We start from the raw sequence: 19,114 nt of genomic DNA, 5'->3' as shown, positions 1-19,114 counted from the left end.
ATATATATATATATATATATATATATATATATATATAACCTGACCTAAGACCATCTACCTAATCTCAACCGATCCTCACATATCCTAATTTGACAATCATCTGGAAGAATCACCTTACCGGATGAACTGTCTAAGCAACTGTTTGACTACACCTGCTAGGGGAGTCCTTGACTAGTGTAAGTCATATAAGGCAACCAATGTTCAGAGATTTTGATGAATATGGCTTTCCACTTCATCTACGTCCATGGGTTATAAAGCCATGTTAGCAATGTAATTTACAAGACCGCCTAGAATAGCCAAGTGTTGGTCATCTACTATGGTCGATGACCTAGACATACCGTCCAGTTGTCTGATCGGGACCCACCATTTGTGGTCATCCCATGATGGGGAAGATTACACTCCGATCTGGTCCCACACTCTAACCCAACTATGAGACCTAATCGATGTCAAGGATATTCGACACTAAGCAATCCTTTATAAGTCTTATTCCTAATCTAAGGCAAGACCTATATCTAAAGGCAATTGATTTCTATAAAAATTCCTAATCCAAATGTTACTATCTTATCTTTACAAATAGCACATAACCCAGATAATACAAGCAACATTTATTATATGGATATTTTAAGTTAAGATTATGTTCTTGATAATAACTACGCACTCACTTGACAAACAGGGGCGAATGCAGGAATTAGTAGTAGGGGTTGCACAATTTTTTTCCGGTCAAACATAATATAAAACATTAAAAAAAATTCTGGTCAAACATAATATAAAACATCTAATACAATTTTTTTTCTGGTTAAACATAATATAACAACGATCTATTAGAATTTAAATTTGTCCTCTTCGTGCAGACATCTTTTGAAACCGCTCCATTACTTTTTCATTCTCAACTTTCGCAATTGCTTCAGTCTCGACATTACAAAGCAATGTGTCGTTCAAAAATTCATCGCCAATTTTGCTACGCAAGTCGGTCTTCAAGAGCTTCATCTTTGAAAAACATATTTCTACACTTGCGGTCGCTACGGGTAATATCAAAGCCAACTTTAAAATCATATAAACCAAACGATAAGACTGATGCTTCCCCGTACTAACCATCAAATGAGAATGGTCGGAAATTCCTTTCAAACTAGTGAAGCGCTCATATTTGATGCAAGAGTGATAAAATATTTCAAGTTGTCCTTCAAGGTCTATCATATCTGAATCATAAAAGTCATACTTGTATAACTTACCCAACTTCAATAACTTTGATTTGTCAAATTGTGCAAATGAATCACAAGGGATCAAAGCACCCATGTATTCTAGTAACTGGGTGCTTGTTTCACTAAATCGATCCCAATATTCTGTAAGTTGCATATCTACCTCCGTGTTGAAGATTTCAACCTCAAAATTAAACCTATTAGTCTTTGTAGTCCTACGGTTTCTCGGACCAATATACAACTCTTCCATATCTAAAGTATCAATTTCGTGTGTTTGACAAAAAGAGGATACTTTTGGCAAAATGCTAGCAAACTGTAACGCCCTATTTCTGGTATGTGATTTAAATAAAGCAATTTTCATTTCTTAAGGGGTACTCGACGAGTCAGTAGCCCGACTCGTCGAGTAGAGACGGAATTTGCACGCGGTTTAAGTTGGCGACTCGACGAGTCCATATTCTCGGACTCGGCGAGTCTGCCAGTCTGGATGAAACCCTAATTTCAAGGGTTTGCACCCTATTTAAACAACTTTATGCGCCCTAACCAACCTCCATCACCCACAGAACGTCCCTTGCTAAACCCTAGCCTTCCCTTGAGCATTTTTGGAGTGTTTCTCACCTTGTGAAGTATTTTGTTGCATATTGGAGTTAGAAGAAGAAGAGAGGGGAGGAGCTTTCAAGAGGAGCAAAGAAGATTCGAGTTTCTGGTGTCATTTCAGTTCCCATTGAGGTATAAAGCTTGAATCTTTGCTTATTATCATTTAGATCTCCTTATAAGCTTGCTATTGTTGTTGTTGAGCCATTTCTAGACATTGAGGTCGATTTAAGGGTAGTTAAGATAAATGGGCTTCAGATCTAAGCATTTCAGAGCTCCTTAATCTCAAGGTTGCCACCTTTGTTGAGCTAAAATCCCATTCCAAACCTAGATCTCCATTTTTAGCTCATTTTGGGTATTTAAGCTTCATAATGTCATGCATGCACGTAAAGTTGGAAACTTACGTGTAAAACCAACCCTAGGAACCCAGATCTATCTTTTGGATGCATTGGAATCGAGCAAAATCGTCTGTATAGTGATGACATACATGGGACTCGGCGAGTTGTTCTTCAGACTCAGCGAGTCGAGTCGCGAGTCCCCGATTTTTCCCCGTTGAGAATTTAGGAGTGGAATCAGTGAGTGGGTTTTGGACTCGGTGAGTTGAGTCACAGATCTAGTAATGGAGGGACTCGGTGAGTCAACGCCCTGGCTCGGCGAGTCCAAGGCAATCTTCTTACCCGCAAGAACAGACTCGACGAGTTGTTCATACAACTCGGTGAGTCGTAGACTGGACGTGTTCATATGATGAAGGAGGACTCGACGAGTTGTTCATACAACTCGGCGAGTCAGATGAAGGTTGACTCGATGTTTTATAAAAGGAAAACTCGTCGAGTCTTTACCAAACTCGACGAGTAGAGTCGGGTTGGGGAATAGAAGAAAGGATAGGGACTCGGCGAGTTGACGGCCCAACTCGACGAGTCAGGTCAACTGGCAGTTGACTTTGACCAGGAAGTTGACTTTGACTAGGGGTAGAATAGTCATTTTACCCTGAGATTAGTTATCAGTATCTGATTTAGTGTTTATGGGATTTGTAGTCGGGGACTTCCGGAGCAGCAGTCAGACAGTTTCAGATTTAGCACTTCAGCAGCCAGCGTTACGAGGTGAGTTTCCTTCCAATAGGAACGGGCCTACGGCCACAATGCCTGCCCGTTTAGTCAGCAGTAGTTTCCGGACTTCGGTCCGATGCAGTAGTTCAGTGTGCTTGATGTCTTTGTGATTCAAGCATGTTTTGTGTTATGTGTTCCGGACTTCGGTCCGATGCAGTATGCAATATATGTGTTTATGCTAGTAGTTATGATTATGTTATGCTATGTTCAGTCAGTTTCCGGACTTCGGTCCGATGCAGAGGGCAAGACCCTGGTTAGTTCCGGACTTCGGTCCGATGCAGTTTCCGGACTTCGGTCCGATGCAGAGGGCAAGGCCCTGGTTAGTTCCGGACTTCGGTCCGATGCAGTTTCCGGACTTCGGTCCAATGCAGTTTCCGGACTTCGGTCTGATGCAGTGGGCAAGGCCCAGTAGTTGCTTTATATGCTATTGTATGGTATGTGGTAGGTTGGGGGAGCTCACTAAGCTTTGTGCTTACAGTTTCAGTTTTTGGTTTCAGGTACTTCAGCTAGTAAAGGGAAGAGCTCAGGATGATGGCATGGCACCCACCACAGTTTCAGTTTATCCTGGGAGTTTTATTCAGATATTTTCCACATGTTCATGATATCAGTTTTGATTTGATACATTGTTATGACTTTTTGAGATACACGACATATGGCTTGATTATATGATATTCGAAATTATGTTTTTAGTTGATGTTAAAACAAAAATTTTTGGGTTGTATTTTTGGGATGTTTCACAAACCCTATGTTTCTAAAAGATTGCAATGCCTCCATTGTCCCTCTAACCATTGAAGCCGCTTCTAAAATGTCTAGATCTTTTCTTTGAAGTTGCTTTGACAATGTACCCATGAGGTGTAAAATGTCATACATCATATGTAAGTAAAACACGAACTCATATGATTTAAAATATGCTAAGATTCTAGATGCTTGTTGACGGTTTGCCAATGACCCTCCCTCCTCTTTCACAAAATCTAAAACTACAAGAACATCCGCAAACAACTTCATCAAACTTGTGAGTGTGTTGAAATGTGAACCCCATCTTGTTTCTCCCACTCGAACAAGTGTAGTCTCTTGATTTAACCCTCTTCCGGTTTCAAGTTCACCACTACACAAGCCTTTTTGCACCCACGAGGCACAAACAACATTAACCACCAATGAATTTTGCTCAAAAAAGTCACTAACACCATCATGCTTCTTTGCTACAGCCACAACTACTAATTGAAGTTGGTGTGCAACGCAATGTACATAAAAAGCCGTGTCATTCTCTTGTAATATCAAAGCTTTCAAACCATTGAATTCCCCTCGCATATTGCTAGCCCCATCGTAACCTTGTCCTCTTATCTATTAAAATTTAAAACAATTAATTTATATATATATATATATATATATATATATATATATATATATTAAATTAAATTGAAATAACAAAAAAGTAAAGAATAAATTACCTGACTAAAACTCAACTTATTACTTGTAAGTACTTCATTTATGGCATTTTTGAGTGTCAAAGAAGATGTATCCTTCACGTGCACTAGTCCTATGAATCTTTCTTTCACAAAGCCAAAACTATCAACATAACGCAAAACAATAGCCATTTGTTCCTTTTTTGAAACATCACTAGATTCATCAACTAGTAAAACAAAAACATCTTGACCAATCTCTTCACGAATACTCAAAAGTACTTCTTGTGCAAAACATTGCACAAGTTCTTTTTGAATTTTAGGGGAAATTAGTTGATTGTTTTTAGGAGCATTTTCTAAAGTATTGTTGAAAATATCTTCACTAGTCTCTCGAATGGCTTTTAACACTTCAATGTAAAGCCCTCTATTTTCCGAGTTAACCGACTCGTCATGACCATGAAACGGTAAACTGGTTTTCAATAAAAGTCTAACAACAATAATAGAAACACGTAATCGAGCTTTATATTTATGGTCCTCTGCTTCGGTTTGCCTCCTCAAGACTACATTAATAGCTTGTTTTTCCCTCATCAAAAACTCACACTTTTCTTTTGCTTTGTTGTGAAAACTATCAACACCACCCACATGAGTCCAAAATGCATCTTTTTTATTCCAATTATCAAAACCTTGGGAAACAAATGCATCTCTCCCTCCTTTTTGTCCCATGAGGTCCCCACACAAGTAACAATATAAACAATATGCACTCTTCTTTTTCACACTATATTCCAACCAATCAAATTCATCAAACCATGAAGGAACAAATCTTCTAAATCTATCACCTATTTTTTAGGAAACTTATGTGCCCTTACTTGACACGGTCCTTGAAGCAAATATGTTGTTCTTACATCATCTCTTATATTTGGTTTATAACTTGTAATCAATGGCCTATCTGTCTGGTCCTTTGGAAGATCTTTCAAGTCAACATTATCATTAGGTTGGTTAGAGCATGGTGTTTGTGGAGTTGCATTAGAAACCGAAGGGATTGATTGATTGGTGATTGGTGTTTGTGGAGTTGCATTAGGATTAGAAACGGAAGGGATCGATTGATTGGTGATTGGTATTTGGGAACATTCTTCACCACTTTCATTAGGATTAGGTCTTTGGCTTTTGGTAAAAAAAACCACTTAGTTTAACCTATAAAAACATAACAATTACACCTAATCAAACAATGACTTCAATAAAACAAGTTACTTTCACCTAATCAAACAATAAGTTCAATAAAAACATAACAATTACACCTAATCAAACAATGACTTCAATAAAACAAGTTGCTTTCACCTAATCAAACAATAAGTTCAATAAAAACATAACAATTACACCTAATCAAACAATGACTTCAATAAAACAAGTTGCTTTCACCTAATCAAACAATAAATTCAATAAAAACATAAAAATTACACCTAATCAAACAATCAATTCAATAAAACACATAGCAATATAACCTAAGCAAACAATATAACTTCAAAAAACAAATCAATTTTACCCAAGTCAATCAATAACTTCAAAAAAAAAACATATCAATTTCACCCAAGTCAATCAATAACTTCAAAAAAAACATATCAATTTCAAATATCTAAATGAATTGGTAGTAAAACTTACTTGTTTCATTGTAGTGTAGGGCTTTGAAGTTTGAACTTTGAAGTGGATTTTGTTATTTGTTAATCAATAAACCAAAACAATAGAAATTGAAAGAAGACAGAAGTTGATCGATACTTGCTTCAAGTCTTCAAGAGAACGATAGATTGAAACATTGAGTGATTGAGTATTGTTGAAATCGATCAAGGATTGTGATCGATCCAACAATGAAATCGATCAAGGATGAAGGATTGTGAGTTCACGAGTCCGACAGGCGACAGTAGCCAAGGTACGATCGAAGGAATTTTGGACGCAGGATCAGGAAGTCGAGTAGTCGATGTCGATTCTATAATCGTAATCTTTTTTCCCTTGTACCGATAATACACAATTAAACACTCAATTAATTAGGATTGGACTATCTTTTTTACAAGCAATTAGCCCAATTGCTAATTTATCCAATTAAGTTTTATTTTGGGCTTTGGGCAATTGGACTATTAGACAATAATTGATTAAAACATTGGGCATTTGGGCTCGTTATTATTTTTTTTCGTTTGGTAATTCCCGATAGAGTGACAATATTTTTTTATGTAGTTGCACAAAAAATTTTTAGTAGTTGCACGATTTTTTTTACGTAGTGGCACAATAGGTAAAATTTTTAAAAAACAAAATTTTTTCTACTACGTGCGCGGAAGCTAGGTGTTGTCGGTGCCACACAGGGCACCTAGCTAGGACCGCCCCTGTTGACAAAGTGTCTGGCGATTGGTGAATCAGACAGAGCTTCACCTTACACCTTTCTCGAAAGACCTAGATGTACATAATGTTACGTCTTAGTCTAGTTTCATACTACGTGGAACTATTATCTTAAGAGTTTAGATTCCTCGACAATTCCAAAGTCTACTTCAAGATCAAATAAGTATGGATCATCCAGGCAGGACAGTCGGGAGCATGGGCGGATTATGTATAGGGCCAGGAGGGGCTTTGGCCCCCCAGATATTTGGGCTAGATATAGCAAATACATCTTCTAAAATTTTAATTATATGTCTGTTAGTGTAGAAATTGGGCTGTGGCCCCTCCGGATTTCAGTCCGATTTCCAAACCTAGCGACAAGAAGTTAAAATCGATTCGTATCTTACCCAGTTCCTCCCCCATCGTCGCTAGTCGCTACCTCCGTACCTTGCTTAGTCGATGCCCGTTGGTCTCGCCATTCATCACCGCAACAGCTGTCACCGGAAATCAGGTATGTAATGCTCCTGTTCTTCTCTTGTTCTCCCGTTCTCTCAATCTCTCGGATTCATCTCTTCTTGAAATTGGAATAGTAGAATCAGAAATTAGAATTTACAAATCTGAAATCTCAATTCTCATATCCTGAGTTAGTTTCTGTTTTTAACTTAGATTTCTAGTACTCTAGTTTATGATATACTCCAAAAGAATCCCACTATATTGCACTAAAAGGTAGTACAAGGCAAGGAGGGTCGATCCACAGAGACACGGGATAATTAGTCTATACCTCTTACGCAAGGTACTATGGTCACCAACAGTAAAGAGGGGGGTTTAGAATGTTATGATTAAACAAACAACTAAAACATAAGTAATCAACTAAATGCGTGAATTAAATTCAGAAATGGTAAGGACTCCAACCTCATGTATGAAAACTTAGCAATGTGATTCCAAGATAACATGATATTTGCTCAATTCTATCTAAATTGGTACTTGAAAGTGTTAACAAGCTCTAACACTTCCCATTCACCACATTAATTAACCAAAACAAGCTCTTTGGTTAACCCTAACCTTACTAACCCAATCTAAACACGCTCTTAGAATTAGATTGAAAGATTGCATTAAACTTTATGTGAATGTTCCCAACAACACCCAATACTCCTCACAAGCTCGGGAGCGTAAGAGTGTGTGAATAAGATTTACACTAAATTCATTCAATGGAAATCAGTTTAGTGCTTGTTACTTGTTCAATTTCACAAAACAATTACGGATTTTGTAAAAGAGATAACTTGAATGACCTAACCCTAATTCAAATGGCCAATAAGAATCACAATTAGAATCAAACATTCGATTAAATCAAAATCAAATTCACTAGATAGAAATTAAAAGCAAACATCAAGTCATATGATTGAAATCACAACTAAGAAGTCAAGACATGAAGTTAGAGAAACTAGGGTTCTAGCCACACATGGCTAGAACTAGATCACAAGTTTAAAAGATGGAAATGTATGCAATTACAACTTACAAATACTATAAATAATGTTTCCAAATGATTGCAAATCAAACCCTTGCAAAAACCTTCAAAAATCCTTCTCAAAATGTGCTCTGATATGTTGTTTTGTCTGTAAAAATGGCCCTTAACCCGTAATATGAAAGATAGGAAAAACTGCCAAAAGTTGGTTTCTGGGTCGAACACGGCCCGTGTTGAACATAGAGTAAAACTGACACGGCCCGTGTTCAGCATGGTCAACAGCTCCCATTTTGGTCAACACGGCCCGTGTTGGACATAGAGTAAAACTGACACGGCCCGTGTTCAGCATGGTCAACAGCTCCCATTTTGGTCAACACGGCCCGTGTTGATTTTTCAGTGTAAATCCAACACGGCCCGTGTACCCCTCTGACTCCGAATCCAAACTTGATTTTTCCAACTTTTTCGTTCTTCGCCCGATCATCCCGAAATCTTCACCAATGCTTCCCGACACTTCCCAAAGCGTGTTCCAACCTCCGGTTTACCTGAAAAAGACATGAAAATGTGCAACTAAGGTTGTTCTAGAGACTAACATGAAATATGATGAAATGCAAGACAAATGAAGGACAATTATGCTAAATAGATGCATGAAATGGGACTAAAAGGTGTGCAAAAAGGTGCACAAATTGCACCTAACAACTCTCCCCAAGCTTAGACCTTTCTTGTCCCCAAGAAAGAGCAAGAATCAAACAAAACAGGACGATTTCTAGATGGCAAAAAGAAACATAGAGCAAAAAGGGACAGAAGGATCCTAAAGGCTAGGAATGAATGCATGTAATGAAAACCATGAGAAAGAAACATATGTATAAAGGATACTTAAGGACAAAAATGAACCAAAGAAAAAAAAATTAAGAACATAAGTATTTTTTTTTTAATTTTTTTTTAATTTTTTATTTTTTTTATAAATATGGACATATACGATCAGACCTTACATCAGTGGGGCTCCAATCATTAATACCTCAGCGACCATCCTGCTACCTTCCACATATCATAGACTCCCAAAGTGAGGAAGACCCTAAACGGTGTAACCCAATAATCCAACCATAATTTTATTTAAACTTCATACCTTAATTAGCTTTATGGGCGAAAATAACACAGTCCGGATCTCATTTCTTTAAGACTAGATGGCCAAGAATCAGAATCGACGCATCCTTAAGAACCCGTCACGGCGAATCAGCTTTCGCTGAAACAGTGAGCCCACCCGAAGGGGCCCAGCTCCTATGCTTTCACTTTTTCGAGAGCCACAAGTATCATATCACACAGTTCTTCATTCGTCAGATTTGAATTTGAGGCAGCTTTTGATTTTGATTGAACTTGGATTTGTATCTTCATTTTGAGCTTTGAATTCTTCAATCAACTTTTGACTTTTTGAAAGTTTCTTCGTTTTGGCACTTGAATTTATGATTGGGGTACTGGATGTGACAGTTGTACCCTTTCTTCTTTCTTGGCTGTGTGGATCTGATACTTAAGCTCTCTGTTACCGCGAGGGTAACGCGTGTCAACAAATAGGTCCGCGTTCTGTGGGTCCAGAGTTGCCGATAAAGATTCTTTTTAAACATTCAGAAGCAAATCATCCTAAAGCTGTTATTACCGCCCACAAAAACGTTTCAGTATTTCATTTTTTTTATTATCTAAGGTTGGGGTCTTGAATTACGGTGTTTGGGTCCCCTAGTTATGATAGTTGATTCTACACTTCCGGCAACTATCCGGTCACTTCAGTATTTTTTTTCTCATTTGAGCTCTCGATTTCCCACTTCATGGAGCTATTGTATGTAAAGAGTGACATCATCTTGTATAAAGTTTTTTCTTTTTTTTTTATTTTTATTTTTTTTATTTTTTTTAACAATGTATGAAAATGATGGAAAGAAAAATATTTTTGGGTTTTATAAATGCAGAATGCAAGGAAAATGAAAATAAGAAAGAAGTTTTTTTTTTAAAAAAAAAACAATGCATGCATGAATATGAAATATGAAAATGCATCTAATGTACAACTCTACCCCTCCCCAAGCTTAAAGATAAGCATCGTCCCCGATGCTCGGAGAGGGCGGAACAACCTATTACGGAGGAGGAGACGGGTGGTGCCCGGTTGGGTAAAAGTCCAAACAATCACAAGTGCACACAAATTGAATTTTTAAGCAAAATATGGACGATTAAAGATTTGGAAAGAATTTACCAAATCGTTCTTGGAACCTTGCAATTGTGGTGAGAACCTCCTCTTCATCTTCCCCAAGCTATCCGTGAAATATTTTTGGAGCCCGAGATTCATTTTCTAGGTATAAAAACATGTTGCAACACATTTGGAACATTAAAAACTAAAAACTTCAAAGAAACGAAAATGTTTTGAAGGAAAAGACAAAAATACCCCCGGGTTGCCTCCCGGTTAGCCGCCCTTGTTTTAAGTTGTTAGCTCGACATGACCCCTGAATATGCATAAATCTAAGTATGTGGGGCTCTCCAACTCACTAAACTTTTCGCCACCTCCTTCAATGGAACACTTATCTTATACTTGACTTTCTTTTTGTGTGGGAACCATGTTGGACTTAGACCCTTAATGACAACAATCGTCCAGCCGACCCCTTTCTTGTACTTGTCCAGTAAGGTGGCCAAATCTTCCTTCTTTGATAAGGTGGTCGATTTGATGACCGGTTGGGTGTCTTCCTTCTCGGGGTACATATCCTTTGAAGGGTCCAACAAATTTATCATTTTCGGCTCTTGTGGTTGGTCTACCGGTGAAAGGAGTTTCTCATTGGTAGTGGGTGGCTCAGCCTCTTTTTTGTCAACCTCCAACACCTCCTCTACAACTTCCATGTCAGCATTCTTAATTTCTACTTCTTCCTGGTCAGCCTTTTCCACTTCTACTTCTTCCTCCTCTTCTCCATCTTCAAATTGCAATCTTGGGTCATCAAAAATTTTCCCATCGTTCAAGGTGATGGCAGAAACAGTATGTCTTGGGTCCTCTTCGGTCTGCGATGGTAATTTTCCTTGAGTTTCCAATATACTCACAGATTGAGTAAGTTGTGCAATTTGTTGCTCTAAGCTTTTGAGGCTAGCTTTGGTTGTTTCTTGGAAGATTTGGGTAGTAGTGGCAAAGCTTTTCACAATGTCTTCCAAGGACATGCTCGAAGTTTCAGTTTGTTGGGGAGGTGGAGGATATGGTTGTTGGAACTGTGGAGTTGGTTGGTATTGGTCATATCCCCAAGCTTGGTAATGGTTGTTTCCCCAAACTTGGTTGTTGTCCCACCATTGATCATGTTGAGGTTGATCATAACTCCATTGGTTTGGCCAGTCGTAGCTTCTCGTTTCATGCACTTCCTCCCATTCCCCTTGTGAATATGGACACATGTTGGTGTGATGTCCATTTTGAGTGCAAAAATCACAAGGAATGGGTGTGGGATGCACACTTTGGTCATTTTCAAGCATCATAACTATCTGGGCTAGTTCAGAAAGCTGGTCTTTAATGTAAGGAGTGTTCATCTCCAAGCCACACTTTTTTTTCTTTTTTTTGTTTTGTTTTTTTTTAGATAGAGATGTACCTGCTCACAAAAATCTTGACATAAACAATTAGTAACACCGTGTCCCCGGCAACGATGCCAATTTGTTAGGCGTGTCAGACCCAACAAATAAAGGGGTACGATATACTCCAAAAGAATCCCACTATATTGCACTAAAAGGTAGTACAAGGCAAGCAGGGTCGATCCACAGAGACACGGGATAATTAGTCTATACCTCTTTGCGCAAGGTACTATGGTCACCAACAGTAAAGAGGGGGGTTTAGAATGTTATGATTAAACAAACAACTAAAACATAAGTAATCAACTAAATGCGTGAATTAAATTCAGAAATGGTAAGGACTCCAACCTCATGTATGAAAACTTAGCAATGTGATTCCAAGATAACATGATATTTGCTCAATTCTATCTGAATTGGTACTTGAAAGTGTTAACAAGCTCTAACACTTCCCATTCACCACATTAATTAACCAAAACAAGCTCTTTGGTTAACCCTAACCTTACTAACCTAATCTAAACACGCTCTTAGAATTAGATTGAAAGATTGCATTAAACTTTATGTGAATGTTCCCAACAACACCCAATACTCCTCACAAGCTCGGGAGCGTAAGAGTGTGTGAATAAGATTTACACTAAATTCATTCAATGGAAATCAGTTTAGTGCTTGTTACTTGTTCAATTTCACAAAACAATTACGGATTTTGTAAAAGAGATAACTTGAATGACCTAACCCTAATGCAAATGGCCAATAAGAATCACAATTAGAATCAAACATTCGATTAAATCAAAATCAAATTCACTAGATAGAAATTAAAAGCAAACATCAAGTCATATGATTGAAATCACAACTAAGAAGTCAAGACATGAAGTTGGAGAAACTAGGGTTCTAGCCACACATGGCTAGAACTAGATCACAAGTTTAAAAGATGGAAATGTATGCAATTACAACTTACAAATACTAGAAATAATGTTTCCAAATGATTGCAAATCAAACCCTTGCAAAAACCTTCGAAAATCCTTCTCAAAATGTGCTCTGATATGTTGTTTTGTCTGTAAAAATGGCCCTTAACCCGTAATATGAAAGATAGGAAAAACTGCCAAAAGTTGGTTTCTGGGTCGAACACGGCCCGTGTTGGACATAGAGTAAAACTAACACGGCCCGTGTTCATCATGGTCAACAGCTCCCATTTTGGTCAACACGGCCCGTGTTGGACATAGAGTAAAACTGACACGGCCCGTGTTCAGCATGGTCAACAGCTCCCATTTTGGTCAACACGGCCCGTGTTGATTTTTCAGTGTAAATCCAACACGGCCCGTGTACCCCTCTGACTCCGAATCCAAACTTGATTTTTCCAACTTTTTCGTTCTTCGCCCGATCATCCCGAAATCTTCACCAATGCTTCCCGACACTTCCCAAAGCGTGTTCCAACCTCCGGTTTACCTGAAAAAGACATGAAAATGTGCAACTAAGGTTGTTCTAGAGACTAACATGAAATATGATGAAATGCAAGACAAATGAAGGACAATTATGCTAAATAGATGCATGAAATGGGACTAAAAGGTGTGCAAAAAGGTGCACAAATTGCACCTAACACACCTCACATAAGGTTGACGTCGATCCGTTGGGTTGCCAACACGTGGCATGATCTGGGTGGGGCTACGTGGCTGACTTCGCGCGCAAGCTACGTGCGACGCACGTGCGTGTGACTGTTAGTGAAGTTCTCTAGGTCAGATGGCTTCTTCAAGAACTCAACATTGCTTCCGCTGGACCGACCCCACTATTTTTTGATAATCAGATTTCTCGTCACATTGCAAATAACTTTGTGTTTCATAAACGGACCAAACACATTGAACTGGATTGTTTTTTTGTTCGTAAATGTGTCGACTCCAAAGAGATTCATCCGTGCCACATTGACTCCAACATGCAGATTGTTGATCTTCTTACAAAAGGGTTAGGAGATCAACAACTTTGTTTCTTACTTGACAAGTTTGACTCTCGTGATCTCTATGCTCCAACTTGAGGGAGAGTATTGGATTTTAAACATTAATTTATTATTATTTCTGTATCTTGTGGCTTAAGTTTAGGACATTCTGTTTTTATCTCTTTGCTTGTATTTAACCCATTTTGTTTCCATAGTTGAATCTTCTAGGCAATGTGTTTAGTTTTTAGAAACCATGAATTATGGTTACACGTATTTTAATGTATCAAAAGATTGCATAATGCAAAGTCATGGCATGATAGTAGGAATGAATGTAAATTGATCAAACCATGCGACCATGCAAAGTAATCACACAACCGTGTACTCCTTGATCAATACACACGACTTTGTAAGATACACAACTTTGCAGGAAAGAAGACACGGTTGTGTACCTCCTGACATAAAAACAAAAAGTACTATCTCAACTTTCATGACTTTGCATAGGAATTACCATTGATGCTCATGTGTGTACTATGAGTAACTTTGTTGACCAGCTCATTAAAAAAGTCAAGTCATGGGGAAATATTTATTTCACACTATTATTAGTTTGGAAACGTTATTGTGAAGTCAAGCGAATATATATAGGCTAGGAGGCGGATTCCTTCGGTATTTAGTAAGTATTTTTTTTATAAGTTTGTCACTCCAAATTGAAGATATAAACACCTATTGCTTATCTTTTGACCATCCATGTTAAGTTAGAGTTAGTGTTTGGCGGTTTAGATGTTTAGATGATAATATTATGTGAGAAATGTTGTGTGTAAGTGATTTAATCAACATTTTAAAGAACAATTTCAACTTTATTAAACAAAATCAAAGGATTTATCCACGGGGTTCATGTATAATTGGGGTTAATTGTAATAGATTTCATTAGTACGTAATAATTGAGTACCAAATAAGAACAAATATATATATATATATTAAATATTCTCAATGATTTTAGTCCCAACAATGATAGCTTAACGATTGGGACATATAATTCCATAAAAAAAAATTCATAAGTTTCAACCTTTGCTAAAGAATGTATTTTTTAAATATTGTAAATGCTTTGTGAATTGTGATCTACCCACCACAGTTCTATAACAAGTTGTTTATAGGATGCAATTTACCCGTTTTTATAGTTAATATATTAAATATGTAATTTATCTGTTTTTTCATAATTCATTATACAATTTTCTATATTTTCTGTAAAATCATAATATTCCAACTTTTATATTCTATATTTTGAATAAATGCATTAGATTTTTTTTTTTTTTGGAATTCCACATTAATGATTAACAATTATATGTACTAGTTAAACTTATTTGTCAAGTTATTATTCCCTTTTCAAACAGAAAGTATTCTTCTCCATTATAAAAAATGTTGGCACTTATTTATTGGTATTAGCAGTGTACAGTGTACTCATTTACCAATTATTATAATATACTATAATATATAATAAAATATTTAAATCTATAGTTATTTGTTTTATACCATTAAAAACATTCCAACTATAAACCTCAGCTTTTCAAATAAAAATACTATATATTATTAAATGGTGCCAAAATTGGTATAAACATTTTAAATGTTGGAGGTTGGATCGGATAAGTTTGTTAAAAAATGGATGTATTCTAATAAATTCCATCAAATATTTAATGCTAAAATTTTCCATTTGATGACACGTAAATCACATCAAACGGTGGCTTTTTTCATCTCCTGATCTTTCAAGAAAACGACACACGCACTCTCTCTCTCTCACTGCAAATCAATTCGTTGCAGCTACTCTATTGTACCATGTGAATGTGTGAGAGAAAGATTGGTTCTGCCATGTGAGATGATTTAAAGCTTCAACTCATGGACCCAATAACACATCTCTCTTCATTTACATCTCACTTATTATGATTTGAGGTTCTGGTTTTTGCCCCAATACTCAAAAGGGTTTCGCTTCTTCTTCTTCCTCTTCTTCTTCATCTTCTTGTTCTTGATTTACAGCACCACCGCTTTCCGGCTTTTTACGGCGGCAGGATGAAGCTCCACAACTCCCGTCGCCGCTTCCGGTCCCTTTGTGGCCTGTTAGTGATTCTTTTGCCCGCCTTGTTCACTTCTCTTTTCGCTCAATTTGGTTATGCATCGCCTTCGGTTCTTTCGGTGAGATTCTTTTTCGCAATTCAATCATACATTGTTGTTAAGATTTATTTTCTTGTGTGTAAAGTGCATTCTCAGGTGGGTGTTTTTTAGATTTTTATTTTTTCTGTCAATAAAGTTTAGCTGGTTTTGGTAAAGAGAATTTCTCCATGATTGTGGAATAAAAGATCGATCTTTTGTTGTCTTGCTAACATTTGTTTTTATTTTATTGTTACTTTTGGCCTTTGGGTGTGATTCCTTTCTTGAAATAACATAATTAGTAATTACACTTCGTGAAGATGCATATAAACTAGATTCATCTAAATTAAAATGTAAAGAACATTTAAAAGATGTCTAATAGATGAAATGAGGAATGCATGTTTGGGTCAATCATGCAAATGGAACCGAAATATCTTGACCTATTTGTGTCTTTTAATCTAATAAAGAAAGATGAAGTCTTTTTGAGATTGAGGAAGTCGAAATTCAAAGTTTAAGGTTTTGAGGCAAATAAAGGCATCTACACAGCCAAATGTTCCATGATTGACAATATAATAACTTTCTAATCTTTTCATGCAATTGTGTACTTGTAGATTCATTTGCTCTAAATGTAATACTATCATCGATAAATAAAAGCATGAGCAAATGAATAATCCTTTTGGGGCTTCTAGTAGATTATCATGTGGTAAAATTTCTCTATCCCTTCATTGTGGATTATCATTAGTGTTTGCAAATATCTCATGCTTCTTCAAACCCTTTTATGCAGGATTCAAGTGTTCCAAAGTTGAGGCACTCACGTTTACTCAAGAGTGCATTACAACACCAAACTGTAAGTCTGTTAAGTCATTCTTTCTGTATTAAGTCAAAAAGAAACATCGATATATAGCTTACTAGATTAAGTCATGTCCCCATTAAGTCATTATTTTATATTCACTTTCTTTGTTTTTTGTATAGTTGAATGAACAACAATCGGATCTTTGGACCCCTTTAGCTAACCAAGGATGGAAACCTTGTATCAATTCTACTTCCTCTTCTTGTAAGTAATGTAAATTTGAATCTCTACACAAAAAAAAGTAATTTTTTTTTTTTAATTTCAATCACATTTTAATGGTTTCATGTCTAATTTAAAGCATCATTACCGGAATCTTCCGGATACATCCAAGTATTCCTTGATGGAGGATTAAACCAACAAAGGATGGGGGTACGTTACATAAATATCAAACCAAAAATTCCATAAAAGATCTTTTTTTTTTTAAATATTAATTTTTCTATTATTTCTTTGATTAGATTTGTGATGCAGTTGCTGTAGCCAAAATACTCAATGCCACTCTTGTAATTCCATATCTTGAAGTGAATCCCGTTTGGAAAGACACAAGGTTCTTACTTTTTACAATTTACATTTTCATACTTAATATATTATAATCTTTAATCTAATTCATATGCTTATTTGCAGTTCTTTCGAGGATATTTTTGATGTGGATCACTTTATGAATGTATTAAAGAATGATATATCAATAGTTAGGGAATTGCCCGATGAATACACATGGAGCACAAGGGAATATTACGCTTCTGCCATTAGATCCACTCGAGTTAAAAACGCACCCCTTCACGCTTCTGCAAATTGGTATCTTGAAAACGTGTCTCCAGTGTTAGAAAGGTTCGAATACATACATATCTTTTAATACATTCTACTTCGACGCTTGTTATAAAAAACATTCGATTTTTCAAATCATCTAAAACCCTAATTTTACCTTTTTTAGCTATGGAATTGCTGCAATTTCCCCGTTTTCCCATCGGCTAGCTTTCAACAACATGTCCATTGACATCCAACGGTTGAGATGCAAAGTCAACTTTCAAGCATTGACTTTTGTTCCTCACGTTAGAAATCTTGGAGATACGCTAGTTAATCGACTTCGGTATCCTAACCACCTTCAACAAGTAGTCGAGACAAAGGGCAAAAAAGGAATAGGAAAGTTCGTTGCTTTACACCTTCGGTTTGACAAGGTACATAATACATTGACCCTAAAAAGTCAAACTCAAAGTACATTTGCCATTTTTGGTTATAATTTTGGAGTTTTAGGATATGGCGGCCCACTCTGCGTGTGACTTTGGCGGAGGAAAGGCGGAGAAGGTGGCTCTGGCTAGATACCGTAAGGCGATTTGGCAAGGACGTGTGTTGAATTCTCGATTTACAGATGAAGAATTGAGGAATCAAGGTCGTTGCCCTTTGACACCTGAAGAAATTGGTTTGTTGTTGGTGGCTTTAGGGTTCGTTAACAATACGCGCTTATACCTAGCTTCCCACAAGGTATATGGCGGTGAAGGGCGGATCTCCGCCTTACGGAAGCTATTTCCACAAATCGAAGACAAAAAGAGCCTCGCCACGTCAGCAGAAAGGGCACAAATTACAGGGAAAGCTTCTTTATCGGCTGCGGTTGATTACTATGTCAGCATGCATAGTGACATTTTTGTTTCGGCTTCTCCTGGAAATATGCACAATGCAATGGTATGTATATACAGGGACCAAAATTGCAAAAATTAGATATACCCTGGGACTAAAAATGTAACTTACTCTAAATCTTGAATTTTGACAGGTGGGACATCGTGCATACCTGAATTTGAAGACGATAAGGCCAAATATGGTATTATTGGGGCAGATTTTCATGAATAAGAGCATGAGTTGGGTGGATTTTCAAGAAGCAGTGGTGGAAGGACAAAAAAATAGGTTTGGGGAGATTAAGGTAAGGAAAGAGAAACAGTCGATTTACACGTATCCTGTTCCTGATTGTGTGTGTATCAACAAGGTTGAAAATGATGAGTGACATCATCTTTTCATTTGTGTTGTGTAGTTTGTAATGACTGAAATAAGTTGGTGGTTGTTGTTTGATGTGATTGTGAAGTATGTTGTAGTTGTAGAAAGTAGTGTCAAGTGTGTCATGTTGTTGTAGGTATTATTACAAGGATGGATGATAATATATATGGTTATAATGAGTAGTGTATTGCAACATTTGTATATTGTTTCATCATGTTAGAGAGATTGGAGTTGCTTATAAAAGTATATGCGATATTATGTGATGAATAAAATGAGGTGGAGAAAAATGTTAGAAAAATGGGAATTGTAGACAAATAATCAGTTACATGATCTTTTTGAATGTGAGGTGATATTTACATGTATATTTTTTATTCATATATTTTGACTTCTATACCTTTCATTTCAAATGAAGAGAGGGAATGTAATGAGGGTATAAATGTCAAAACATCTTTTATTTTAAATGGATAGATAAAAACATAAGTGGAAATATCAAATCCCTAAATGAATAGAGTAAACAAGATGGTCCTGTGAAATTGAATCTTGAGTA

General features: G+C 36.8%; 2 protein-coding genes across 3 annotated transcripts; one reads left to right on the top strand and one right to left on the bottom strand.

Moving 5' to 3' along the window:
• Nucleotides 1–828: 828 nt before the first annotated feature.
• Nucleotides 829–11,287, bottom strand: LOC145158127 (uncharacterized). The gene is made up of 8 exons (XM_079077063.1): nucleotides 10,634–11,287; nucleotides 5,680–5,709; nucleotides 5,616–5,628; nucleotides 5,535–5,547; nucleotides 5,167–5,454; nucleotides 4,342–5,068; nucleotides 3,636–4,234; nucleotides 829–1,525 (listed from the first exon to the last, which is right to left on the bottom strand). Exons 1-8 carry the CDS (start codon nucleotides 11,285–11,287, stop codon nucleotides 829–831), a joined length of 3,021 nt encoding a protein of 1,006 aa, XP_078933189.1.
• Nucleotides 11,288–15,340: 4,053 nt separating this feature from the next.
• On the top strand, nucleotides 15,341–18,762 carry LOC145159994 (O-fucosyltransferase 31-like). 2 transcript variants are annotated; one of them, XM_079079050.1, is made up of 10 exons: nucleotides 15,341–15,542; nucleotides 15,627–15,782; nucleotides 16,522–16,584; nucleotides 16,710–16,791; nucleotides 16,886–16,956; nucleotides 17,043–17,131; nucleotides 17,209–17,412; nucleotides 17,516–17,759; nucleotides 17,836–18,261; nucleotides 18,350–18,762. In XM_079079050.1, the coding sequence occupies exons 2-10, from the start codon at nucleotides 15,660–15,662 to the stop codon at nucleotides 18,575–18,577; spliced, it is 1,530 nt and encodes a 509-aa protein (XP_078935176.1). In that variant the 5' UTR covers nucleotides 15,341–15,542; nucleotides 15,627–15,659; the 3' UTR covers nucleotides 18,578–18,762. The 2 variants fall into 2 exon arrangements, with proteins under 2 accessions (XP_078935176.1, XP_078935175.1); XM_079079049.1 differs by having other exon boundaries at nucleotides 15,341–15,782.
• Nucleotides 18,763–19,114: the final 352 nt, after the last annotated feature.

The sequence above is a fragment of the Lactuca virosa genome, chromosome 2, assembly GCF_052849685.1.
Source record: "Lactuca virosa cultivar CGN04683 chromosome 2, Lactuca_virosa_CGN04683_v6, whole genome shotgun sequence".
Taxonomy (NCBI): domain Eukaryota; kingdom Viridiplantae; phylum Streptophyta; class Magnoliopsida; order Asterales; family Asteraceae; genus Lactuca; species Lactuca virosa.
The sequence above is the reverse complement of the archived record's forward strand: the minus strand, read 5'-3'. Positions and strand labels throughout refer to the sequence as shown.